The sequence below is a fragment of the Sus scrofa genome, chromosome 17, assembly GCF_054392235.1.
Source record: "Sus scrofa isolate SSC_HxYL_T2T_F1_AM1 chromosome 17, Sscrofa_HxYL_maternal_Yorkshire_Landrace_v2.0, whole genome shotgun sequence".
Classification (NCBI taxonomy): domain Eukaryota; kingdom Metazoa; phylum Chordata; class Mammalia; order Artiodactyla; family Suidae; genus Sus; species Sus scrofa.
The window spans coordinates 21,647,186-21,674,172 of record NC_139399.1 but is presented as its reverse complement, the minus strand read 5'-3'; the positions used below and the strand labels follow the sequence as shown (position 1 = coordinate 21,674,172).

At 42.3% G+C, this 26,987-nt stretch overlaps 1 protein-coding gene across 14 annotated transcripts in view; it reads left to right on the top strand.

Moving 5' to 3' along the window:
- Positions 1 to 26,987, top strand: part of GPCPD1 (glycerophosphocholine phosphodiesterase 1) — a 162,784-nt gene that overhangs the window by 92,056 nt on the left and 43,741 nt on the right. For 4 of the 14 annotated variants that reach the window (XR_014832786.1, XM_085004452.1, XM_021078049.2 and 1 more), the window contains exons 1-3: positions 14,945 to 15,120; positions 20,907 to 20,983; positions 24,340 to 24,436. The exons of 6 other annotated variants lie outside the window; for them this stretch is intronic. Coding sequence is in view for 3 of the 8 variants with exons in the window: in XM_021078049.2 (XP_020933708.1) it covers positions 20,935 to 20,983; positions 24,340 to 24,436 (146 nt within the window). In the remaining 5 variants the exon portion in view is untranslated. Of the gene's footprint in view, positions 1 to 14,944; positions 15,121 to 17,453; positions 17,905 to 20,464; positions 20,984 to 24,339; positions 24,437 to 26,987 lie in introns of those variants that run through there. 4 more of the 14 variants (XM_085004451.1, XM_021078050.2, XM_085004453.1 and 1 more) reach the window with 2 other exon arrangements.

Here is a 26,987-nt window from a genome sequence, read left to right as displayed (position 1 = left end):
GAGATACGCGTTGGTTGGAAAGGAAAGTTTGCTTTATTTCGAGGACCAGCGACTTGGGGAGGAGGCAGACTTGTGTCTAAGAACCCACTCCTTCCTTATTGTCCACTCTGTGCAGACTTTCTTCTGATTGGTGGATGGTGAGGTAAGAGAGTGGTGCTCCAGGACTCTTGTGCTCAGCCAGAATTTACCATCCTCCACCAGGGTGGAGGCCTGAGTGCCCACAATAAAGATATTGTTACATATGTTCCTGGAGGGCCCTATTGTTTATTGACTGCTCCTCCTTCGTTTCTGCATCCCCTCCCTCCCCTGATTAGCAACTATTTGAATCTGCCCTTTGGAACACAGGGAAGATCAAGGAGGCTGAATGAAGAATATTTCCTACCAACAAGAAAGGATTTGTACCTGGAAGGGTACTGCTGAGTCTCCGTAATTCTATGAATTATAAATTGGTGACTTGATAGTGGCTTCTCTGGGACCTAAAAAAACAAAACAAAAACCAAAACCAAAAATAAAAAACATAGGTTTTAATAAGTTTTACCAGAGTCTAATGCCATTTTCCTAAATGATTTTTCTGTAATGAACTCCCAAGAAGGTCTCTCCTCAAACCCAGCGAAAGAAACATCTCTAAAAAAAAGTAATTAGTTGAATTTACCAAGGTTCATTTCTGAGTACTAAAATAAGTTGGGAGACAATTTCCATTTCTTTTTTTCCTTTTTTTTTTTTTGTCGGCTTTTTAGGACCGTACTGGAGACATATGGAGATCCCCAGGCGAGAGATGGAATCACAGTTGTAGCCGCTGGTCCATGCTAGAGCCATAGACACAGCAGCCCGTCTTCCATGCCTCGGCTGCGAACTACACACACCACAACTCTCGACATGCTGGATCCTTAACCCAATGAGTGAGGCCAGGGATCGAACCTGTGTCCTCCTGGATACTAGTCAGAGTCATTTCCTCTGAGCCATGATGGGAACTCCAGAAATTTCCATTTCTAATGGGCTTTGGTTGTCTACACACACTATAAAGTCCTCTAACCATGAATCGTGGATATAATATTTGTATGAAAGGCCAATTACTATGTTGTAGGCCAGTGGCTACAGCTCTGATTCGATCGCTAGCCTGGGAACCTCCATATGCCTCGGGTGCAGCCCTACAGAAAAAATAAAATAAAAAATAAAGGCTACTTAATCAGGTTTTTTGAAAAATGCCTGGTGGTTAATTAAATCTGGAGAAAAAAAGATGACCTAAGGAGTTCCCGTCGTGACTCAGTGGCTAACAAATCTGGCTAGGAACCCTGAGGTTGTGGGTTCGATCCCTGGCCTCGCTCAGTGGGTTAAGGATCCGGCCATGCCATGAGCTGTGGTGTAGGCTGCAGACGCAGCTCAGATCTGGCATTGCTGTGGCTCTGGCGAAGGCCGGTGGCTGCAGCTCCGATTGGACCCCTAGCCTGGGAACCTCCATATGCCGTGGGAGTGACCCTAGAAAGGGCAAAAAGACAAAAAAAGAAAAAAGAAAAAAAGTTGACCTCAGAATTCTACCATCATTTTCAAAGGTCCTTGGGGTTTTTTTCTTTTTCTTTAAGAACTGGGAGGGGGGGTTGTTTGTTTGTTTTTGTCTTTTTAGGGTCGCAACTGCGGCATATGGAGGTTCCCAGGCTAGGGGTCTAATCGGAGCTATTGCTGCCAGCCACAGTCACAGCCACAGCAATGCCAGATCCTGGCCGAGTCCTCAAGCTACATCACAACTCACAGCAACACCGGATCCTTAACCCACTGAGCGAGGCCAGGGATGGAACCAGCAACCTCATGGTTCCTAGTTGGATTAGTTTCCACTGCGCCATGATGGGAACTCCTAAAAACTGTTTTGATTGCTTTCATTTTTCTTCTTATTTTGTAATTATTTTTATTTTTGGTGTCTTAGCATTTTTTTATGTGTAATCATATTGTTTGGTAAAGGGATGATTTCCAAGTGGTATGGATGACTTCCGCCTTCCACCTTCTCTCCATGCCTTGTGTTCTTTTCTTTCTTTCTTTTCTCTTTTCTGGGCCGAACCTGTGGCATATGGAAGTTCCCAAGCTAGGGGTCAAATCAGAGCTGCAGTTGCCAGCCTACTAGACAGCCATAGCAATGCCAGATCTGAGCTGTATCTGTGACCTATGCCACAGCTTGCAGCAAAACTGGATCCTTAACCCACTAAATAAGGCCAGGGATTGAATCCACATCCTCATGAATACTAGTTGAATTCCTTTTTTTTTTTTTGTTTTTTGTTTGTTTGTCATTTTTGGCTGCCCCTGGGCATATGGAGCTCCCAGGCCAGGGATCAGATCAGAGCCACAGTCACCACCTAAGCCAAAGCTGTGTCAATGCCAGCTCCCTAACCCATTGTGCCAGGCCGGGCATCCCAGGGCTCCTAAGACACTGCTACGCCACAGTGGGAGATCTACTAGTTGGGTTCTTAACCTTCTTTACTTTTGTTCTTTTCACAGGAAAATGCAGTAAGGAGCATAACCATGGCTTCTGCCTATTTTCATGAAAGGAAGATAAGGCTCTCCTTAACTAAGGAGACTAAGATAATGAGGAGTTTGTTTTGTTGTCCTGGAATCCAAATGCACATGCCCTTATAGGCTACACAGGACATTTGAAATGTCTGATTAGAACAGTGGGTGAGTAACAGGGAGTGGTAGGGCCTGTGTTGGGTTATGCAGTGTGCATTCAAAGTTAAATTAAAAAAAAACACTGGTGGAATTCCCGTTGTGACTCAGTGGTTAACAAATCCAACTAGGAACCATGAGGTTGTGGGTGCGATCCCTGGCCTTGCTCAGTGGGTTAAGGCCTTGCTCAGTGGCCTTGCCGTGAGCTGTGGTGCAGGTTGCAGACTCGGCTCGGATCCCGTGTTTCTGTGGCTCTGGTGTAGGCCAGCGGCTACAGCTCCGATTCGACCCCTAGCCTGGGAACCTCCATATGCTGCGGGAACGGCCCTAGAAAAGGCAAAAAGACAAAAATAAATAAATAAATAAATAAAATTAAAAAAAAAAAAAACAAAAAACCTCTGGTACCAAAGTAGACATACCAATCAGTGGAACAGAATAGAGAACCTAGAAATAAACCCAGACACCTATGGTCAATTAATCTTTGCCAAAGGAGGCAAGAATATAAAATGGAGGAGTTCCCGTCATGGCGCAGTGGTTAACGAATCTGACTAGGAACCATGAGGTTGTGGGTTCGGTCCCTGCCCTTGCTCAGTGGGTTAACGATCCGGCGTTGCCATGAGCTGTGGTGTAGGTTGCAGATGCGGCTCGGATCGCGAGTTGCTGTGGCTGTGGCGTAGGCTGGTGGCTACAGCTCCGATTCGACCCCTAGCCTGGGAACCTCCATATGCCGCAGAAGCGGCCCAAAGAAATAGCAAAAAAATAAATAAAATAAAATAAAATAAAATAAAAAAATAAATAAATAAATAAAAGAATATAAAATGGGAAAAAGACAGTCTTTCCCGTAAGTATTCCTGGGAAACCTGGACAGCTGCATGCAAGTCAATGAAACTAGAACACACCCTCACACCATGCATGAAAATAAACTCAAAATGGCTTAAATAGAAGACAAGACAACTTCAAACTCCTGGAAGAGAACATAGGCAAAACGTTCTCTGACATCAACCTTACAAATGTTTTCTCAGGTCAGTCTCCCAAAGCAACAGAAATAAAAGCAAAAATAAACCAATGGGACCTAATCAAACTGACAACTTTTGCACAGCAAAGGCAACCAAAAAGACAACTTACAGAAAGGGAGAAAATAATTTCAAATGATACAACTGACAAGGGTCTAATCTCTAAAATATACAAACAACTTATACCACTCAACAGCAAAAAAAGCCAACAATCCAATTGAAAAAATGGGCAAAAGACCTGAATAGACATTTCTCCAAAGGAGAAATGAAGCACATGAAAAAAAAATGCTAAATATCACCAATTATTAGAGAAATGCAAATCAAAACTACCATGAGATACCACCTCACACCAGTCAGAATGGCCATCATTAATAAGTCCACAAATAACAAATGCTGGAGGGGGTGTGGAGAAAAGGGAACCCTTTTGCATGTTGGTGTGAATTTAAGTTGGTACAACCACTATGGAAAACAGTATGGAGGTACCTTAGGAAATTAAATATAGAACTACCATATGACCCAGCAATCCCCCTCTTGGGCATATATCTGGACAAAACTTTCCTTTAAAAAAACACATGTACCCACATGTTCATTGCAACACTATCCACAATAGCCAAGACATGGAAACAACCTAAATGTCCATTGACAGATGATTGGATTAGGAAGATGTGGTATATATACACAATGGAATACTACTCAGCCATAAAAAAGAACAAAATAATGCCATTTACAGCAACATGGATGGAACTAGAGACTCATACTAAGTGAAGTTAGTCAGAAAGAGAAAGAAAAATACCATATGATATTGCTTATATCTGCAACCTAATATATAGCACAAGTGAACCTTTCTTCCACAGAAAAGAAAACCATGGACTTGGAGAATAGACTCATGGTTGCTTGGTTGCTGCGTGGGGGTATGGAGCTTGGTATTAATAGATGCAGACTATTGTCTTTGGAATGGATAAGCAATGATATCTTGCTGTGCAGCACTGGGAACTATATCTAGTCACTTATGATGGAGCATGATAATGTAAGAAAAAAGAATCTATACATGTATGTGTAACTGGATCACCATGCTGTACAGTAGAAAATTGACAGAACACTGTAAACCAGCTATAGTGGAAAAAAATAAAAATCATTATATTAAAAAAAAAATCACTCTGGGGAGTTCCCCTTGTTGCTCAGCAGGTTAAAAACCCAACATTGGAGTTCCCGCTGTGGCACAACAGGGTTGGCAGCATCTTGGGAACACTGGGATGAGGGTTCAATCCCTGGTCTAGTATGGTGGATTAAGAATCTAGCGGCATTGCTGAAGCTGCATCTTAGGTTGCCACCACAGCCCGGATCTGATCCCTAGGCCAGGAAATCCATATGCCACAGGTCAGCCAAAAAAGAAAAAAAAAAAGACCTGACATTTTTTTTGTGAGGATTTGTATTTGATCCCTGGCTTTCCTCAGTGGGTTAAGAATCAGGTGTTGCCATGGCTATGGAGCAGGCCACAGCTGCAGCTCCAATTCCACCTCTGACCCATGAACTTTCATATACTGCAGATGTGGCCATAAAAAAACCCCTAAAATCCTGGTGGCCTAATGGGTCAAGGATCTGGCATTGTCACCGCAACAGCTCAGTTCACTGTTGTGGCTTGGGGTTGATCCCTGGCCACAGGAACTTCCACATACCAAGGGTGTGGCTACCAAAAAAAAAAAAAATTATTATTATTTTTTTGCTTTTTAGGGCCGCACCCACAGCATATAGAAGTTCCCAGGCTAGGGGTTGGATCAGAGCTACAGCTGCTGGCCATAGCCTCAGCCACAGCAATGTGGGATCTGAGCCGTGTCTGTAACTTACTCCATAGCTCACAGCAATGCCGGATTCCTGACCCCACTGAGTGAGGCCAAGGATTGAACCTGATCCTCATAGATAACAGTCAGATTAGTTTCCACCGCGCCACAACAGGAAGTCCCAATTTTTTTTTAAATAAATAAATGATTTTCACTGTGTAGGCCATATAGTCACAGCTGTGGGTCAGGTATGTCATATGAATGATGTCATTGTTGGTAACCAGCCAGGTGATATTGGTGCAAGGGGAGGCCATGCCATGTCACTCACAGAAATGAGTCCCTGTTTCTCCAATGGGTACATGTGCTATTGCTTATTTAATAATAACAATGACATCTGCAGCAGCAGATTACTTAATTTTTTTTCCTTGAACTTTTCAGTGATTTTTTTTAAGTTGTGTAATGATCATAACAATTCAATTTCACAGGATTTCCATCCCATAACCCAAGCACATCCCCCTGCCACCCTCAGTGATTTTTATAAGCATGTTTGCACCTGCTTTGGGTCAGGCACTATGCTGGGATCAGTAATACATAGTCGTTGCCCTTGAAGGTCTGCTTATAGGAAGGCAAAACAGAGACATGACAGATAAAAGCAATGAAGTGTTCATTCTCACTGTTGTTTAGTTTTATAGGTGAAATAACAAAGGTATGGTGTGAGCCGACAAGCCAAGAGTAGAGCAGAGAGCAGAATCTTTGCCTCTAATCTCCTCATCTAAATCATTCATATAATAAATGCACCAGCAGTGCCAAGAACCTCTGCCTTCCTGACTTCAGTTCCAGCATTCTTTGGCATGGTGCCAGCCTGAGTGAGCAGCTGGGTCTTTGAGCCTGGTGTGTGGTAGCAGTGTTCTTAGTCTTCTTACATTCAGAGTAAGGCTATGCCCTGAAAACAGCAGCTTATTCAGCTGACAGTAATCAATATTTTCACTAAAATGGTAAAATGATAACCAGTCAATTGTGGAACAATTTGAGCAGTAAAGGGAATTCTTTTGTGGAATCCATTTTAATGTAGAATGCACAAGACTGAGAGAAATTTGGAAAGACAAAAAGCAGTAATAAGTGGAAAAGGCTAAAAACAAAATGCTCAGTGTTTTCTAATAGAACTTTTTTGGAATTTAAAAAAAAAAAAAGAGGCACAGAGCGTTAAGGATCTGGCTTTGTCACCAAAGCATCTCAGATCACTGCTGTGGCATGAGTTCAGTCCCTGGCCCATAAATTTTCACATATCAGAAGTGCAGTAGGAAAGAAAGAAAGAAAAGAAAGAAAGAAAGAAAGAAAGAAAGAAAGAAAGAAAGAAAGAAAGAAAGAAAGAAAGAAAGAAAGAAAGAAAGAAAGAAAGGAAAAAGGGGAGTTGCCGTCAAGGCGCAGTGGTTAACGAATCCGACTAGGAACCATGAGGTTGCGGGTTCGGTCCCTGCCCTTGCTCAGTGGGTTAAGGATCCGGCGTTGCCATGGGCCGTGATGTCGGTCTCGGACACAGCTTGGATCTGGCATTGCTGTGGCTGTAGTGTAGGCCGGTGGCTACAGCTCCGATTGGACCCCTAGCCGGGGAACCTCCATATGCTGTGGGAGCGGCCCAAGAAATAGCAACAACAACAACAACAAAAGACAAAAGACAAAAAAAAAAAAAAAACTGCAGCCTCATGGTTCTTAGTCAGATTCATTTCCTCTGTGCCATGATGAGAACTCCTTCAAAGCTTTTTCGTTGGATAGAGTCCTGTCTGTTTATTTTGTCTTTCGTTTCCCTTGCCTTGGGAGAGAGACCCAAAAAATATTGCTAAGACATATGTAAAGAGGAACTGCCCAACTTTTCTTCTAGGACTTTTATGGTTACTTAGTTTTACAAGATATATTAACTCTTGAAGAATCATAGGATTGAGGATTTCCAGAGTAGCAATTATGTAAATTATGTTACACATGGTAATATTTCTTAGAGACTGCTTCACCATATCCAGTTTTACCAATATGCTGGTCATTCACCAACAGTATCTCACTACTTAGAAGTTGTGTGTTTTTTTTTTTTTTTTTCTCTCTCTCTCTTTAGGGCTGCACCCTCAGCATGGAGGTTCCCAGGCTAGGGGTCCAATCAGAGCTACAGCTGCAGGACTACACCACAGCCACAGCAACTCCAGATCACAGTCTCCTCTGCAACCTATATCAGAGCTCATGGCAACACCAGATCCTTAACCCACTAAGAAAGGCCAGGGACCGAACCCCCAACCTCATGGTTCTTAGTTGGATTTGTTTCCGTCACACCATGACAGAAACTCCTAGAAGGTTTATTTGTTTGTTTTAGAATGTTACACTAGCTAATCATGAAAAGTCACTTTTTGTTTTATTTGTTTTGTTTTTTGCTTTTTAGGGCTGCACCTGTGGCATATGCAGGTTCCCAGGCTAGGGGTCCAATTGGAGCTACAGCTGCCAGCCTACACCACAGCCACAGCAACAGAGGATCTGAGCCGCATCTGTGCCCTACACCACAGCTCATGAGCAAGGCCAGGGATCGAACCTACAATCTCATGGTTCCTAATTGGATTCACTTCCGCTGTGCCATTATGGGTACTCCTAGATGTGAAAATTTGAACTAATCCTTGAATGGAGCTGGTGTTGCAGAATCCTGGCCTCTGTACCCAAGCACCAAATTGAATCTCAGTGACAGAGTTTGGGGTGAAGCAGAAAAAAAAATAGCTTTATTGCTTTGCCAGTCAGGGCAATGCCCTCAAGACTGTGCGTCCTGCCCTGGAGAGGGTAGTAAGGAGTCTCACAGCGATGGTTCAAGGAGTGGGGTGTAGGACTTTCTTCTGATTGGTTGGTGATGAGGTAATAGAGTGGTGCTCTGCTGGAAGTTACCATCCCCCAGCTTGGTCGGGGTCTTAGTTCATCAGAAGAACTCAAAGATATTGTTTATGTATATTCTTTAAGGAGGAACCAGGACCCTGCCCCAAGCCTACACTATTGTTTCTTCTTCTTCTTCTTTTTTTTTTTTTTTTTGTCTTTTGAGGACCACACCCATGGCATATAGAGGTTCCCAGTCTAGGAGGCAAATAGGAGTTGTAGCCACTGGCCTACACCACAGTCACAGCAACGTGGGATCCAAGCCGTGTCTGAGACCTACACCACAGCTTTCCAAAGGAAGGCCAGATCCTTAACCCACTGAGCAAAGCCAGGGATTGAACACACATCCTCATAGATACTAGTCAGATTTGTTTCCACTGAGCCACAATGGGAACTCCATGCACTATTGTTTCTTGATTATTCTTCCCTGGTCTCTGCATCTCCTCCCTTCCCTAATTAGAAACTGTTTGAAAAGTTCCTGTTGTGGCGCAGCAGAAATGAATCTGACTAGGAACCAAGAGGTTTCGGTTAGATCCCTGGCCTCGCTCAGTGGGTTAAGGATCAGGCGTTGCTGTGAGCTGTGGTGTCGATTGAAGACGAGGCTCCGATCCTGAGTTGCTGTGGCTGTGGCGCAGGCCGGTGGCTGCAGCTCCGATTGAACCCCTAGCCTGGGAATTTCCATATGCCCTGGGTGCGGCCCTGAAAAAACAAAAACCCCAAAAAACCCCCCAAACCTGAAACCCACTGCACCACAATGGCATGACAGTCTTGTCATGCCCTCGACACACTTGAATATAGTTGTTTTTCCTGAAGACAATTTGAAGATGGAATAGGCGTCTAGGCTATTATCTGTAGACCCTGCTTGTTAACTTCTTTTAGGATCAAAAATAGCTATGGCATCAAAATGTGCCCAGTGGGTTTCAGTGGCTGGGATCCTGGGTATAATATTTGAGCATTTAAAAAAAAAATTTTCTGCATCACTAATTTTATTGGATAAAATAGTTAAGAAATGACAGTTTAGAAAATAAGGGCATTACAATATTATTTATGGCTAACTATATATATTTTTTAGTTCTTTTTCTTTTTTTTTCTTTTTTGTTTTTTTAATTTTTTCCTTTTTTTATAGTTAACTATAAATGTGAAGAAATTTGAAAAATACCCACACTATTTATTTCATTTATATTTTCCTTTTCATCTGCATATGCACAAGAACGATATATAATAAAATTTTTGGGAGTTCCCGTCGTGGCGCAGTGGTTAACGAATCTGACTAGGAACCATGAGGTTGCAGGTTCGGTCCCTGCGCTTGCTCAGTGGGTTAACGATCCGGCGTTGCCGTGAGCTGTGGTGTAGGTTGCAGACGCGGCTCGGATCCCGCGTTGCTGTGGCCCTGGCGGAGGCCGGTGGCTACAGCTCCGATTCAACCCCTAGCCTGGGAACCTCCATATGCCGCGGGAGCGGCCCAAGAAATAGCAAAAAGACAAAAAAAAAAAAAAAAAAAAAAAATTTTTGGAAATTCTCTGGTGGCCTATTGGATTAAGGAGCCAGCGTTTTTACTGCTGTGGCTAGAGTTGCTGTTGTGGTGCAGGTTTGAGCCCTGGCCTAGGAACTTCTGCCTGCTGTGGCTGCAGACAAAACAAATAAACAAAAAAAGCATGTCTAAATATGTGTAAAAGAACACTTTTAGTAAATAAAATGAAAAAAAATCTAAAATATAATAAATTATCATGGCACAGTTTAAAGAGCAGCATTCTTTGATTCTTGGTATTGTCTGAAAATAACTTCTTAAGTTTGATGAAAACTGGTTGTTCCTTCATAGACCTGAGGTAAAAAGGTCTAAAAAGGGCCTGGGCATTAGGGAGCAGAACTGTGTCAGGTGCTGGGTGTCCTCAAAAACTTCATTTGAAATAACCTATGGTTTATTATTTTTTTTATTTTATTTTTTGCTTTTTATGGCTGCCCTTGTGGCATACAGAGGTTCCCAGGCTAGGGGTCGAATCAGAACTGCTGCTGCCAGCCTACACCACAGCCACAGTGATGCTAGATCTGAGTCCCGGCTTTGATTTACACCACAGTTCACGGCAATGCTGGATCCTTAACCAACTGAGCAAGACCAGGGATCAAACCTGCATCCTCACTGACACTAGTAGGATTATTTCCACTGCACCACAGTGGGAACTCCCAACCTATGGTATTCAAATTCTGACTTTACCGAGGAAGAAACAGGTCAAAGAAGACATTTTGAGCTTATCACTTGAATCTTTTCTGCTCCAGACATTTTTTTTTTTTTTTTTTTTTGGCTTTTTGCCTTTTCTAGGGCCGCTCCTGCGGCATATGGAGGTTCCCAGGCTAGGGGTCCAGTCAGAGCTGTAGCCACCAGCCTACACTAGAGCCAAGCAACGTGGGATCTGAGCTGCGTCTGCAACCTACAACACAGCTCACGGCAATGCGGGATCCTTAACCCACTGAGCAAGACCAGGGATTGAACCCACAACCTCATGGTTCCTAGTCAGATTTGTTAACCACGGTGCTACCACGGGAACTCCTGCTCCGGACATTTTAATCCGATGTTACATTTGAGAGTTTGGAAAGCATACAACACAAAAGCTACAGCCAATTTGAAATTGCTTTAATAGTACACATTTGCTTCACCTAAACTGCTTGGAAATCAGCAATTTCCTTGGTTTCCTCCATACAGGATTGGTCTTCATGGTAAAGAAAAATTAACATCAAAATTAACCATAAAATTATGTCACTTCTATGAGGAATAAGTAGTGCCTCCATAACTTGGGAATTGCTCATGGACTCATGAAGAGGGAGTGAAAAGCATCGACCATAACCCTTTGAGGAACAGGACCACCAATGCGGTGAATGAAACACAAAAAATTGATAGCCTTTTGCATCTGTAAAAGTTGGTTTTTCTGTTTGTTTGTTTTTAGTTTTTTTTTTTTTTGTCTCTTTAGGGCCGCACCCTTGGCATATGGAAGTTCCCAGATTAGGGAATTTACACCGAAGTTTGCAGCAATGCCAGATCTTTTAACCTACTGAGCAAGGCCAGAGATCAAACCTGCATCTTCCTGCATACAGGTCAGGTTCATTACCACTGAGCCACAACAGGAACTTCAAAGCATTTTTAAAAAATTTTTTTTTGTCTTTTTGCTTTTTCTAGGGCCGCTCCCGCAGTATATGGAAGTTCCCAGGCTAGGGGTCTAATCAGAGCTGTAGCCGCCATTCTATGCCAGAGCCACAGCAACTCGGGATCCAAGCCACGTCGGCGACCTACATCACAGCTCACAGCAACGCCGGATCCTTAACCCACTAAGTAAGGCCAGGGATCAAACCCGAAACCTCATGGTTCCTAGTTGGATTCATTAACAACTGTGCCACGATGGGAAGTCCCTTCAAAGCATTTTTAAACAAGGCTATGTAAAGGTGGTAGCTCAGTCTCTTCTTCCACTGTGTGGGTCCGGTTTGCACTGTTCTCATTTTTTCAGTTATTCAACGTTGCTAGCTTGTTTTTTATCTTCTAGAAATTCTTCAACTTCTGGCCTACTGATGACAAATTTCAAATATATGTGATTATTCTGTTATTTCAATAGGTTTTGGGAAGTTGCAAGGATAAGATCCATCAACTTCAACTATAAACATTAGGTAAATAATAACGTGATTAAATGGTGATTACAGGAAAAATAAAGATTTACTCTATAAACATCTAAAAGAAGCAAACGCATAGGAAAGAAATTCATTGCCCAAGTATGACTAACAGCAGAGGAATGAAATCAATTCCAAGCTATTAGAAAATGTACAACAGTAGACTTTAGCAGATAATGATATATAATTAGAAAGAAATTTTGGAGTTCCTGTCAGTGGCTCAGTGGTTAACGAATCCAACTAGGAACCATGAGGATGCAGGTTCGATCCCTGGCCTTCCTCAGTGGGTTAAGTATCCAGCATTGCTGTGGGCTGTAGTGTAGGTCACAGACGCGGCTCTGATCCCGAGTTGCTATAGCTCTGTCGAAGGCCGGCTGCTATAGCTCTGATTAGACCCCTAGCCTGGGAACCTCCATGTGCCGCAGGAAGCAGCCCTAGAAAAGGCAAAAAGACAAAAAGAAAAAAAAGAAATTTTAATTCTTTAAGAAATTTGGGATTAAATGGAGTGGCCATCAAGAAACCACTGTATTCTGTGCACAAAGCAGGCACTTAGAAGTTATTTAGTAACTGAATGTATAATAGTCAGAAATGCCCTGGGATCTAATCCAAGAGTAAATATCAAATTTAGTCATGAAAAAACCAAGTTTTAAAGCTAGAAGCTGTCTAAAAGCTAGAGCTCAGAGTTCCTGCTGTGGCCCACTGGATTAAGGGTCAGCATTGGCGCGGCTGTGGAGTAGGTCACAGCTGCAGCTCAGATTCCATCCCTGGCTTGGGAACTTCAATAGTCCTATTCCAACCAAAGCGCAGCTTGAGCTATCTCTTAAGTCCTTTAACATCTCCTAAAAATGTGGTTCCTCTCCACCCCCACACCTGCCCCCTGCAACGTGTAAGTTCTGGGGCCAGGATTGGGCTCTGCTCCACTTCAGCTGCTGCAGTGACAATGCTGGATCCTTTACTTGCTGCACCATAAGGGAACTCCCAAAATGTGGTTCCATTTATAGATACATATACATATATATATATACATGCACACACACATATACACACACACACACACACACATATATATATTTTGTTTTTTTGGTTTTTTTTAGGGCCGCACCTGTGGCACATGGAGGTTCCTAGGCTAGGGGTCTAATTGGAGCTGTAGCTGCCGGCCTACACCAGAGCAACACCAGATCCCAGCCATGTCTGCGACCTGCACCACAGCTTACCACAATGCCAGACCCTTAACCCACTGAGCAAGGCCAGGGATTGAACCTGCAACCTCATGGTTCCTAGTTGGATTAGTTTCTGCTGTGCTATGATGGGAGCTCCTATTTATTTATATTTTTATTAATTTCATTTATTTATTTTTTTTTTGGTCTTTTTTGCCTTTTCTGGGGCCGCTCCCGCAGTATATGGAGGTTCCCAGGCTAGGGGTCTAATCGGAGCTGTAGCCACCGGCCTAGGCCAGAGCCACAGCAACTCGGGATCCGAGCCGCGTCTGCAACCTACACCACAGCTCACGGCAACGCCAGATCCTTAACCCACTGAGCAAGGCAAGGGACTGAACCTGCAACCTCATGGTTCCTAGTCGGATTTTTTAACCACTGCACCACAACAGGAACTCCAATTTTATTATTATTGTTTTGTTTTTTGGGTTTTTTTTTTTTTTGCTTCCCTGCAGCACATGGAGTTCCCCAGCCAGGGATCAGATCCGTGCCATAGTTGTGACTTAAGCTGCAGCTCAGCAATGCCGTATCCTTAACCCACTGTGTCCAACTAGGGGTCAAATCCACACCCCAGCACTCCCCAAATCCCTGATCCCCTTATGCCACAGTGGGAACTCCAAGACGGTTCTTTGTAAATTTTCGGTATCACACTTGATTTAAATGATTAAATAAAACCTGATAAAATTTTCTTTCAGGAATTAATCAGTGGTTAACCTTGATGCTGGAAAATGTTAAGTTGGGTGAGTGGCAAATGCTGATTAACTCATTTTTCTGGGACCATCAAAAGAGAAAAAAAAACTTCACTTTTTTTTCTTGTCTTTTTAGGGCCCCACGCCTGGCACATGGAAGTTCCCATGCTAGGGGTCTAATCAGAGCTACAGCTGCTGGCCTTACCAGAGCAATAGCAACCCCCAGATTCCAGCCCCGTCTGCAACCTACACCACAGCTCAGGGCAACCCGGTTCCTTAACCCACTGAGCGAGGCCAGGGTTGGAACCCGAAACCTCATGGTTCCTAGTCGGATTCGTTTCCGCTGTGCCACTATGGGAACTCCTCGCTTTTTTTTTTTTTTTTCTTAATATAGCTCATTTTTTCCCCCAGAAATTAAACTACAATTTTTTGCTACTTTTTCCAGCTTCCATAAAATTTCCTTCAAACTTTAATTTACATACAAATAATCTGGGGATCTTGTTAAACGCAATTCGAATAGGCAGAGGATCCCAATAGAGCAATTCTGATCGCTCCCAGGTGATACTGCTGGCTTGGAATATCAAGCTTTCGCAGCGAATGTTGTAAACGCTCAACCATCTTAGGTCACTTAATTCTCCTTCTTAACCCTAAAGATCTGACCCAAGTGTGCTTGTTAATTTGGAACGGAGGAAAAGTTCCTGAGGTCAGGCCTGCTCATTTCTCTCGCTTTCCGATGAGGAAAAATGCAATTTATAATTGCAGCTCCACGTCCTAGTCTAGGTTGTCTTAATACTTAGAGTTCCAAGATAGGCATCTATGAACCCAAGCCAGGCCTGCTCGGCGCCGCCACCCGCGGCGGATTCCAGCCAACGGAAAAGGCAGACGCCGGGGACCCCGGGGATGCCCGGCCACCACCGATTGACGATGCGGGCCCTTTCCAGGAACTCGCGCGGCCCGCCCCTCACGCGCGGGCGCCTATTGGTTCGGACGGCGCCGGGCGTGACGTCAGACCCCGCCCGCCAGCCCTCCAGCCCCGCCCCGCGGGATGGCCTGGCGGTTTGGTCTGGAGCAGCTGAAACCGGTTTGAGCGGAGCCGCTTCCTGCCGCTGGGCGCCGCAGCGGTCCGACTCGGAGAGAGCTGGCGAGGTGCGCACGGCGGGTACCCGGCACCTCGGCCCGCGGCACTGCTGTCTGGCGCTGCGGTGGAGGCGCGGACCAGTGGACGGGGCAGGTGAGGCGGGAGGCCGGGCGCTCGACGCGGGGGCCACGGCTGCTGCTCACGTGGCAGCCGAGCTGTCAGGGCGACCCGGCGAGGGGACGCGGTGGGGCGAGGCGTGGGGAGGGTCCCCCAGCCCGAACGGGATCTGCCCGCCGTGGAGACCGCGGCCTGGACGTTGGCTCTCGTAGGTCTGTGGGTAACGCATATTTACTGTATTTATCGTTTGTTGTCACGATTCCGCGGAGCTGCCGGGTGCTTAGTTACCCTCCAAAAATTTTGTAGTGTTTTCAAAATACCAGAATGCATAGACCATAGGACTACCACAACCACGAGTGTTCCAAAAAGCAAGTTAAGGAACGAAGGAACATAAATGCAGCTGAAGTCGTCTGTGTACCCCTAGCAGCATACCCTTCGCCCACCACCACTCTCAGGTTTTATCGCTAAGTAATTCATAGTGTTTTGACAACTGCTTATTTTCTGAAATTGCTTAGTCTTGGGCATGCTTGTGTAATTCAGTCATTCCAAGAAACCGAAATGCCTTACTCTCTTAGGAAAAGGTTCCAGGAATAGACATCAGTGCCCTTGAAATAATTTTAAGACAGCTGCCCCTTCTCCTAAAGCTCTACTTTTTCCAAAGCTCTTTAAATGACCCTGATGACTTCTGGAAAAAAGCCTCCAACGTTTCGATGCTTCATCAGCCCCCTTTTACCCAACTGTTCGTTTCCAAAGGAAATCGGTCATGAATTTAGTCTCGAATTGTAAAGAAATCTTTCACCTTGAGCCAGCTGTCTAGTCTGATGTAACACTTAGAGGAACTGATAGAACCAAGCAGGATGTTTGGACTTGATGTTTTTTTCATACTCTTTTTCAGCCCTTCCTATTTCTGTGCAGTTCCTATTCATTAACCTTTCACCTTACTCCTTCTTGTTACATTTCTGACAGTTAAGACTTAGCTAAGAAACAAATACAAGCTATCAGTCCTTTTCCAACTGGTAACATTCTAGATACAAATAACACAAGATAAACAGGTAAAACTGCAAATGGCTCAGATGGTTCTGGGCTTAACCAGGGAGAACCAATGTTCTAGACCAGTAAGACTTAGAAAAGTTGGACTCAGAAATGACCACAAAAGAAATCTCAGTAGCAGAGTAAGTAAAATTTGATATGTTCAAAACGTAAGCTGATGAGTCAAAACTTTGTGTATAACTTAACCAGGAAAAGCATGTGAAATACATAAGAAAGTAATATCAAGATAAAATGAAAAGGAAAAAAAATGGGCTAAGTTTTATGGTATTGTTTACGAAAGTGATCAAAGAATTAAACTGGCTTAATGAAATCTCTAGAACTGCTTTCTTAATAAAAATCCATTCTCATGTATGCATGCATTTGACTAAAAGATTAGCCCAACGTATACTGGGGTCAGAATAGTCAGATCATAATGAGCATCCAACCAGGATGCACAGAAACTAACTCAGGAAAATGTAAGCATTTCATGTATTTTTCTATAGCCAGTTATGAGAATCAGAACTGTTGGAGCCTAGGAAAGCACAAGGGGAACTGGAAGCAACTTTTTCCTTTTAAAAAAAATATGAAGGAAAACAAATGTGGGGGATTTTGACCAGAAGAAAAAAAAAAAAAAACACGTTTTAGATCAAAATATCTGTGACTTCAGTTTAACTCTGAACTAACCATGTACCTTTGTTGCTTAAATCTCCTTCTTGTTCCCCAGGCCAGCAAACCAGTGAAGGAATGTGTCAGGATGGTTTATTTGACAAAAAGAATAGAGTGAAACTTATTTTGTCGGGTAGTGTAAACCCTGAAATATTTTAAAAATGTGAATTAACATTGTCATTTTGCCAGTTACTCGAGTCTTTTAGAAAAGTGTTAAAGTAGTATTAAATGCTACTCAAAGTCTCAGGTATGAGTGTTGTTGAAAGATTACCTTGAAAAAGTACAAAATGGAGGTTATGTTTAAAAACAAATCCAGGAGTTGCTGTCAAGGCTCAGCGGTAGTCAGCAGCTAACCAACCTGACTAGCATCCAGGAGGACGCAGGTTTGATCCCTGGCCTTGCTCAGTGGGTTAAGGATCTGTTGTGGCGGGTGCGGCCCTAAATGACAAAAAGAGACCCAAAACCCCCCCCACAAAAACCTGTCTCAGGAAGCATAGTTTACATGTGAGGTTAGAGGTGAATGGTTAAATTACATATGTAGACAGCTTATGTCTGTAAAAATGGCTAGCATTTTTCGTCTTATTTCTTGTTTATGTGTATATAGAAGACTCCCCCCCTCCGCCGCCCCTTCCCCCCCCCCCCGCCCCCGTCCAAGTTGAGATTTTTTTTTTTTTTTTTTTTTTTTTTTTTGCTGGTTTGGAAGAAGAAGAAGTGGTGGTGGTGGTTGTGTAAATTTTTCATTCCACACCAGAACAGTATTTTACTTTGATGGTACTAGGGTGCCAAAATTGTACGCTTCAGTCTTGCACCAGAATCTTGGCCTCTGTCCACGATCAAGTAAACTGCTGTAGGAGCAGCTCTACAGGCTCTTTTCTGACAGAGCAATAAGTTTGGGCTGGAGGGGAAGGAATGGAAATTAAACAGATTATATAACTTTTGGCAATCCAAGTGGAAGATGATTCTTTGTTAACTTCTGAGGGTTTTTTTTGGGGGGGGAGTAGTTTAGTGCTTGTGCGTGTAGCTTTGTATAGGACATATAACTACAGCTGTTTCCAGCCAAGTTCCTATACCTACTCTTACAAGCAACGTTAAAAATGAGAGGCTCAAGTTTCCTCTTGTAGTGCAGCAGAATCTGACTGGTATCCATGAGGACAGTGTTCAATCCCCAGCCTCACTCAGTGGGTCAGGGAACCAGCGTTGCTGTGAGCTGTGATGTAGGTTGCAGACCAGCTCGGATCCTGTGTTGCTGTAGCTGTGGTGTAGGCTGGCAGCTGCAGCTCTGATTCAACCCCTAGTCTGGAAACTTCTGTTTCAGGTACAACCTGAATGAGAAAAAGAAAATTAAAAAAGTGAGAGGTTCAAATTTAATCAATTGATTTCCCCTTCAGTAAATGAATGTTTTTCATTTAACACTGTAGATATTTAGAGAAATAATTACATCTGATTTCCTTAAAATTGGTTAAAATAGCTACTTAAAGTTGACTAGTAAGTACCAGCTTTGTAATTATGTAGTTGAGATTGTCCTTAGTTAACTGGCAGTAAACACTAGGTGAAAGTACAAGTTATACATTGAGATTGAGGTTGGTTATTTAGCAGTTTGCTGGATGATGGAGTTTTTTGATATGTCTCAAAATTAATTGAGTAACTTAAGCCAAGCTTTTTTGCTAGCCTTAAAGTTTCTTGATGTGAGATAGATAAATGGAGATTGCAGTGCTTCATTGAATCATCTATTAGAAAAGGAAATATTCCTACTCATAGAGTTACGGTCAGATTTGTATCAGATGTCATGTTAAAAGACAACTATTAAGATATTTAGATCGTGATAGGTTAATGGGGCAGTAATAGTCTAGAGCTAATTTTAGACTTAGAACATTCTTCAGCAGTGCTAGAACTGGATGTATATGCTTTAAATAGATCATGTTTACTCTTAGACACTGAAAGTAAATTAAGGTATCTATTTTGATCGAGGACAGGTTTTTCTGCAGTGTGAAGTCTTGCTTTTTTTTTTCTTTTTTCCTTTTTATAGCCACCCTTGCAGCACATGGAAGTTTCTGGGCCAGGGATTGAATTGGAGCTGCAGCTGCTGGCCTGCCCCACAGCCAATGCAACACTGGATCTGAGCTGCAGTTGCCTGATGTTTAACCCACTGAGTGAGGCCAGGGGTTGAACCCACATCCTCAGAGACAAACCACTGAGCCACAATAGGACCTCCTTGGAGTCTTGGGTTTTCTAACTGAATTGGTAGAGTTGCCAAATAGGGAATTCTTTATCCAAGTGACATGAAACCACATTGGCTGGTGGTCTTGGTTAGTAAATATATTTATAGATCTACATTTCATAATTGGTCTAGGTGGGGTGATACATAGTTTGAACCTAACATTGGTTTTGGACTCTTTTTGCTTTTGCTTTTTAGGGCCGAACCCATGACTTACGGAAGTTCCCAGGTTAGGGGTCGAATTGGAGCTACAGTTGCCAGCCTACACCACAGCCACATCAACACAGGATCCGAAACATGTCTGCCACCGACACCATAGCTCATGGCAATGCTGGATCTTTAACACACTGAGCAAGGCCAGGGATCAAACCCACATCCTCTTGGATACAAGTCCGGTTCGTTACCACTGAGCCACATTGGGAACTCCAGGAATATGAGGAATATTCTAATTGACATAAAATGTATTGTTGGGAGGCAATTGAGAAACCAAAATATAAGCAGGAAACATTTTTACTGAATGTTAAACTTAGACACGTATGTAAGATCTTGGTAATAGATTGCAGAGTTGAGAACTCTAAATTCAACTCTGCAGAACTAGAATAATAATGATCCTATGATTAATGAAAAAAACACTTGAAAAGGTTTTGCTTTTTGTTTTTGTTTCAAGCAGTCAGGTCACTTAGAAGCTGATTCTCAAACTTGTTGTAGAATGTAACTAGTTTGTTATGAAAGTTTTTTTTTTTTTTTTAAACACATACTTTTTTTTTTTTTTTTTTCCTTTTTAGGGCTGCACCTGTGGCATACGGAGGTTCCCAGGCTAGGGGGTCCAATCAGAGCTATAGCTCTGGCCTACACCACAGCTACAGCAATGTGGGATCCGAGCCATGTCTGTGACCTACACCACAGCTCATGGCAACACCAGATCCTTAACCCACTGATCCAAGCCAGGGATTGAACCTGCAACCTCATGGTTCCTAGTCGGATTCGTTTCCGCTGTGCCATAACGGGAACTCCTACATACACATTCTTTTTCCTTATCCTCCATCATGCCCCATCGCAAGTGACTAGATAAAGTTCCCAATGCTATACAGCAGGATCTCATTACTTATCCTTTCCAAATGCAAAAGTTTTGCATTTATTAACCCCAGATTCCTAGTCCATCTCACTCTTCCCCCATGTTACTTAAGTTCTTTGATTGTTTCCTTGTTATTAAAATTGGGAACTTCTTAACATAGAAATCATGGAGTTCCCGTTGTGGCACAGCAGAAACAAATCCGACTAGTAACCATGAGGTTGAGTGTTCGATCCCTGGCCTTGTTCAATGGCTTAAGGGTCCTGCATTGCAGTGAGCTGTGGTGTAGGTAGCAAACAAGGCTGGGATCCTGTGTTGCTGTGGCTGTGCCATAGGGCTGGCAGCTGCAGCTCCAATCTGACCCCTAGCCTGGAAACCTCCATATGCCACGGGTGCAGCCCTAAAAAGCAAAATAAATACATAAATAAATAATAAAATAGAAATTCTTTCTTGAGGCAAGCTTTCTGTCTGTAGTTGTTTTTTAGTTTTGTTTTCTCTTTACTATAAACATGAGCCTGGTCAGGAATGATAATAAGCAGAACAGCTGCTTATTAGAAAATAAAGTATGTGACAAGATAATACTGAGTACTTAAATAAGTTAGGACACATCTGTTTTGCAGTTTTTCTGGTCTGTACACTCTGTAGGTTTGTAACACTAGGCCCTAAAACTTTCTAGGTACTTCCTAAATAATTTAGTCTGTGTAAGTTAGGCTCTGAAGTTTTTCGGTCACACTTGAGATTCAGTTTTGTTTTTGTGCTTTTTAACTTGTTTCTTGGTGGTAGCCATCTAGAGCTGATATTCTCAGATACTAATAAATGACATCTTCTTTTTCTTCCTAGCAGGACATCCTAAAATAAAACCATCAGAATGACACCTTCTCAGGTTACCTTTGAAATAAGAGGAACTCTTTTACCAGGTATTGTAAAGCTTTACTTTAAATCTTTTTTAAAATTAAATGAGCATTTTAATTATCTGGAGTATCTTAAATATGGAGTTGTTACCAGAGTGGGCATAATTTTTAGTTGAAACGTCTTTAGGGCATACCTGTTTTTGGAGCATAATAAACTCAAGAAAAAAAACTACCTTCCCAATAGTAATTGTCTTATTCTTACATTTTCCAGCTGTTCATTTAATTTTGCACAGGACAAAGATAATTCAGCTATGATTTTTAAGTAGCATGAAAATGAGGAGAATTTTTCTAGTGTGAGATATTGATGAAATATTTGGCTAAATTTGTTCCCTATTTGTAAATATATATATTTTACACTTCATTGTATTTGTTGCTGTTTACTAAAGCATGTGAAATAATTTTAGTGTAAGATAGCATGTCAAAACAATGTCATACCTGGGTTGTATACTTCCTTGTTTCATATACTTGGCTATATTGGCCAGTTCCTCAAATCTGTTGCATTCGTCTCTTCCTTTGGGACTCTCAAATCATTTCCGTTGCCTAGGTGTGTGTCCTGCCCCCTTACTCCTTACCCCAGCGGCCCACATTCAACTAGGTTAAGGCCCTTGTGAAATTAAAGGTTCCAGGAATTTTTTTACGGTACCTCTTACTGATTTTATGAAATTACTTGAGTAATTTTGCTTGTGGACAGATTGTAAGCTCTATGACTTTGTCTTCTTCAGTGCCTAGCTCAAAGCAGGGGTAAAAATGTGTTCAGAGAATGAATGAGTGATGCATTCTATATATCTAGCATCTTTGATCAAACAGCCATCACATCACTTTGTTGGTGTGTGTTTGTCCAAGTTGAGATTCTTAGCCAAGATGATCTCGTATAGCTCTACCTCTGGATAAGATTCTACAAGTTGAAGATTGTTGGTCATTTGCTGGAGTAGGCTCTCTTGGGTCAAGTACGGACTTCTTATCCAGTGTGTAGCCATCTCTGTGGAGAGAAAACTGCAGACCTATATTGTACTTTTTGTACGGAGGCAATTTGTTTTTTGTTTTTTATTTTTGGCTATACCCGTAGCATGTGGAGGTTCTTGGGCCAGGGATTAAAACTGAACCACAACAGTGACAATGCCAGATCCTTTATCTACTGAGCCACCAGGGAACTCCTATGTATAGGTACTTTAAGCTAGAAGGAGCTGGCCATGTCAGGCAAATGAACTGACCATAGAATTAGTCACAGAAGGGTCAGCTTGACAAAGTGAATGAAACCCCTCAAAGAATAGAATGAAGGTAGTGATGGAGGTAAATGTAACTGAAACTATAGGTGGGAAGGAAAGGAGATGGGGGTGAATGTGAAGTGGGGTGTTGGGGGTAGACTCCCCTCCCCCAAATCTCATCACCTTAATTTCCTCATCGAAGTAAGAAGGAAGTGTTCCCTACTGAAAGTGGAGAGTGCAGAGATGAGTGGAGTTAGAGGAAACAAGTAAAATGAGTATATGAGTGTGTTGTTTGCAAATTCTTTTAGTTAGCATTCAAGTCTTTGTAATCTTTATAAATGAAAGTCAGTTGGGAGTCACTGGTTGGCCTTGTCACTGCTATGGCAAAGGTTCAGTCCCTGGCCTGTGGACATGGCCAAAAAAGAGAAGCCAGTTAAAGAGGTATGTTTGTTCTAGTAAAAAAGTTTCCTTTTTTTTTTCTCTCACAGAGAGACATTAACATTGCAGAAGGAAATTGGTAAAATGCATGAGCACTTACAGGAGGAAAGTAACCATTGATTGTCCAGGTTTCACTTTTTCCATGTAGGTAGGATATGTATATATATATTCTTTCCAGAGCAGAGAGTAGCTGTTGTTTTGTGGGGGATAAGAAGTAACTGACTCCATAAAAAGTTTAATGAGACTCTCCTTCATAGAGGAAGTACAACAGTGATTTTATAATAATCTGTACTTTGAGCTAGGAGCCATTGCATATGCAGTACATGTGCACAGCAGCATATATGATCTTGGTAATAAATATTTGTGCCCTGTATTTACCAACAGTGCTTATCTTTTCTTTTTTCTTTTTTAATCAGAAAAGGTAGCAACAACCTAAGTTAATTGCGGGAAACATCTAGTTACTTTAAAGGATTGGTGAAAATGAAATCTTCGTACATAACCGCCATTAGCTTTTACAGACATGCATTTAACTCCTTGCAAGTTCCTGAGTAACTACCACACTTGTGATTGTAGTTAAGTGTTAGACAGTCTGGGCATAGAAAATGCTCATGCAGGTGGCTAAAACCAACTGTAAGTCTCCTTTTACTAGAATAGTGCCTAAAGCTTTGAAGTCGAGCTACTCTTAGAGTGTGGAGGAGTGCTTGTCTTGAATTCTGTTCATTTGGGTTCAATTCAGTGTCTTTTTCTTTATCAATTTTAATTGTAGCAATTCGGGATGTGTTTATATATAAATTAAAAACTACATACTTATATTCAAGAAGTTATAGACTGCTAAATATATGAAATTTATTTTTATTTTTTTGTCTATTTAAAGCAACATCCTGCAGCATATGGAGCTTCCCAAGCTCGGGGTCCAGTCAGCTGTAGCTGTCGGCCTACACCAGAGCCACAGAAATGTGGGATTCAGGCCATGTCTGTGACCTACACCACAGCTCACGGCAGCACCAGATCTTTAACCCACTGAGCAAGGCCAGGGATCGAACCTGCGTCCTCATGGATGCCAGTCAGGTTCGTTAACTGCTGAGCCACGATGGGGACTCCTAATATATGAAATTTAGTCAATATAAGTGATAGCTGTATGTTGGTTTTCTGTTGAATAGAAGTCATAAGTGAAGTATGGATAGTCTTTAGTAAGGAATATTATGTTTTTCACTGCATAAATCTTTGTTTTGAAGATTTTTGTTGTCATTACATTGCTCCTGTTCCATAGATAATTTTCTTCATCTTTAGTTTGTTAATACTTACTATTTAGGGCTTCCTAGAAAATATCAATTACTGTTTCTCTAGTATACTTAACATGCATTTACTGTTTATCCCTTTATATTGGAAGCTGTCTCAGTGGCAGGACTGTGTTTTGATCACTTTGTCTTCTTGGTGCTCTTTGTTGGCTCACTAGGTAGTTGTACAATAAGAAGAGTCTGTCCCTGTTCATCCTTCCTTTCCTCTGCCTTTGGTTCTATACAGGTGGGTCAAGTAAATTACATAAGTGCTCATGTGGTAGCTGAGTCCACATGCATTTCTAGAATGAGGCTCTTCCATCTCTGCTACCCTGGGACTCTGCATCTGGTTGAACTAGTGCAACTGAGTGCTCTTTCATTCCTGAAACTAAAATTTGAGACATTCTTATTTAGTGCACTTTAACTGGTTGTGTTTCATTAGGAGAGGTTTTTGCAATATGCGGAAGCTGTGATGCTTTGGGAAATTGGAATCCTCAAAATGCTGTGGCTCTTCTTCCAGAGAATGAGACAGGTGAAAGGTAAGCATGGACATGTAAGATTACAGAATGATTGTGACATTCAGATTATAAACCTGGGGGTTTCTGAGATACTTGGGTATTTTTCTTTAATTTTTATTAGAGTTATCACACATGCATAATTGAAGAGTGAAATCGTTTTACAAAGTTTGCTGTGAAAAAAAAAAAATTCCTGTTTTTCAATTTCCAACTTTCAAATAGTCATTTTCACCTCTTGGCTATCAGCTGGTTATTTTGGTACTTACTACCATATTTCTAAATGTTGGTGTTTCTTATTTTAAAAAACTTTTTAAGGCATCTTTTGACTTCTCATTGCTTATCCCATTGAGCAGGGCCAGGGATCAAACCTGCCTGCTCCTGGAAACTAATTGGGTTTGTTATCACTGAACCATAATGGGAACTCCTCAGTGCATGTTCTTGATAAAAGATCTAATTTTTGCTTTAGCTTATGAAATAGTATTCTAGAGACATATATAATATTAAAAGTAGCAGAGAGTGGAACCCATACTTAGATATCTTAGCTAATATATTGAAATGAGCTCACTGACATTAAATACAGCACTGAAACTAGCTTGGATGTCTTAGTGCCTTGAAGTGGGGAAAGGATCATCTGAATCCCAGTTTCAGTTCTGCATTTAACTGATCTTTGACCTATCCCTAGCCACTAGGTAAAGGGGTTAGGATTTAATCAGTGATGTCAAGGAAGCGGTGGTTCTTACAACCTTTTTGAAGTCTTATGGTCTAGATGATAAAGGAGAGATGAGATTCTAAATAGTATACAAATACATTCCATGCTGCCAGGGAGAAATAGGAGATTAGGTGATTTTAGATAGTTTAATCCATGAGTTCCTATTTGGTTCAGGGGTAACAAACCCAACAAATATCCCTGAGGGTGCAGATTCCACTGATCAGTGGGTTAAAGTTCCGGCATAGCTGTGAGCTGTGGTATAGGCTGGCAGCTATAGGTCAGATTTGACCCTTAGCGTCGGAGCTTTTATATGCCGCAGGTGTGGCCCTAAAAAGCAAACACATCTGCCACCTACATGTCTGCTCATGGCAATGCTGACTCCTTAAGCCACTGAATGAAGCCAGGGATCAAATCTGCATCCTCATGGATACTAGTCAGGTTCATTAACCACTGAGCCATGACGGAAACTCCCCGACACCTTTTTTAAAGCTTCCCAATAATTCTACTGTGCACTTCTGGGGCTAGTTTCACATATTCTGGCAGATTGTTTTATGGATGAAATCATACTGGAAATTTGCCGTTTTTTGAAGCAGAGATGAGAAATAAATTTCACCTCAGAGTTGGTAGGCTCTGCTTGGAGCTTTGTGTTGATAAATGATCCCAAGGCTTATCAGGGTCAAGAAGTCGGGGCTCATGTGCCAATCATTAGGCTATCCTTGCTTTACAGCAGTGCTTCTCAACCAAGCATATGTGCCCAGAGTTTATCAAGCTCCACATGACCAGGCTCCACCCCAGACTGGTGAAACCAGAGTCTCCCAAGGGTGGAGCCATGGCATATGTATTTTATTACTACCAGGTTAATCTTATTGTTGAGGCTAGGACCAGAGGTGACAGCTGGTTGTGGATATTTTGTTAGGAACCAGGATTGAGTCAGAGTGATAATAATGCCCTAAAGTCTGTCTTGGCAGAGCCAGGTGGGGAGCAGAGCTAGCCATCTGGTACCACGGAAGAACATTTGGAGTTGCTGTTTAGTCACTGAGCTCTTCATACTGAATTAATGTTTGGATAATGATCTGTGACATAGGCTCTCAAACTGAAGTGTTCATCATCAGTCACCTGGAGGCTTTAACAGTTATAGATTACTTGGGCCCTCCCCCAGAGTTTTTAATTCCATAGATCTAGTTGTGGTCTGAGAATTTGCATTTCTATCAAGCTCCCTGGTGATACTTGTGGTCCTGGGACCACACTTTGAACACCATTGGCCTATAATTTGAAGCTAAAAATAGGTTACGATCATGAATTACAGTGAATTCTTTCACTGTTGAGTCCAGGCTCTAAACCACTTAGCATTAGAATGTCTCAAAATTACATAGTTCAGAAGAAGACATACAGTTGAAACAAGTAAGATACAGATACCAATTGCTTGGCTAGGGGAATAGCCAGAATAAGGGACAGTTGGGAACATGGATTTAACTAAGTGGCCTTGGTGTCAAAGCTTCTCAGCAGCCCTGTAGCTTCCTAGCTAAGTGGGAATGAGAGGCGACAGAGATTTGCACTGCTGGCCTTTTGTTTGGAATGCCTCTAAGTCTCCCCCCAACTTTTTTTTGGGGGGAGTCTTTTTAGGGCTGCTCCTGCAGCATACGGAGGTTCCCAGGCTAGGGTTCTAATTGGAGCTACAGCTGCTGTCCTACGCCAGAGCCATAGCAATGCCAGATCCGAGCCACGTCTGTGACCTACACCATAGATCATGACAAAGCCGGATCCTTAACCCACTGATTGAGGCCAGGAATCGAACCCACAACCTCATGGTTCCTAGTTGGATTCATTTCTGCCACGCCAAAATAGGAACTCCCTTCCCCCTTTATT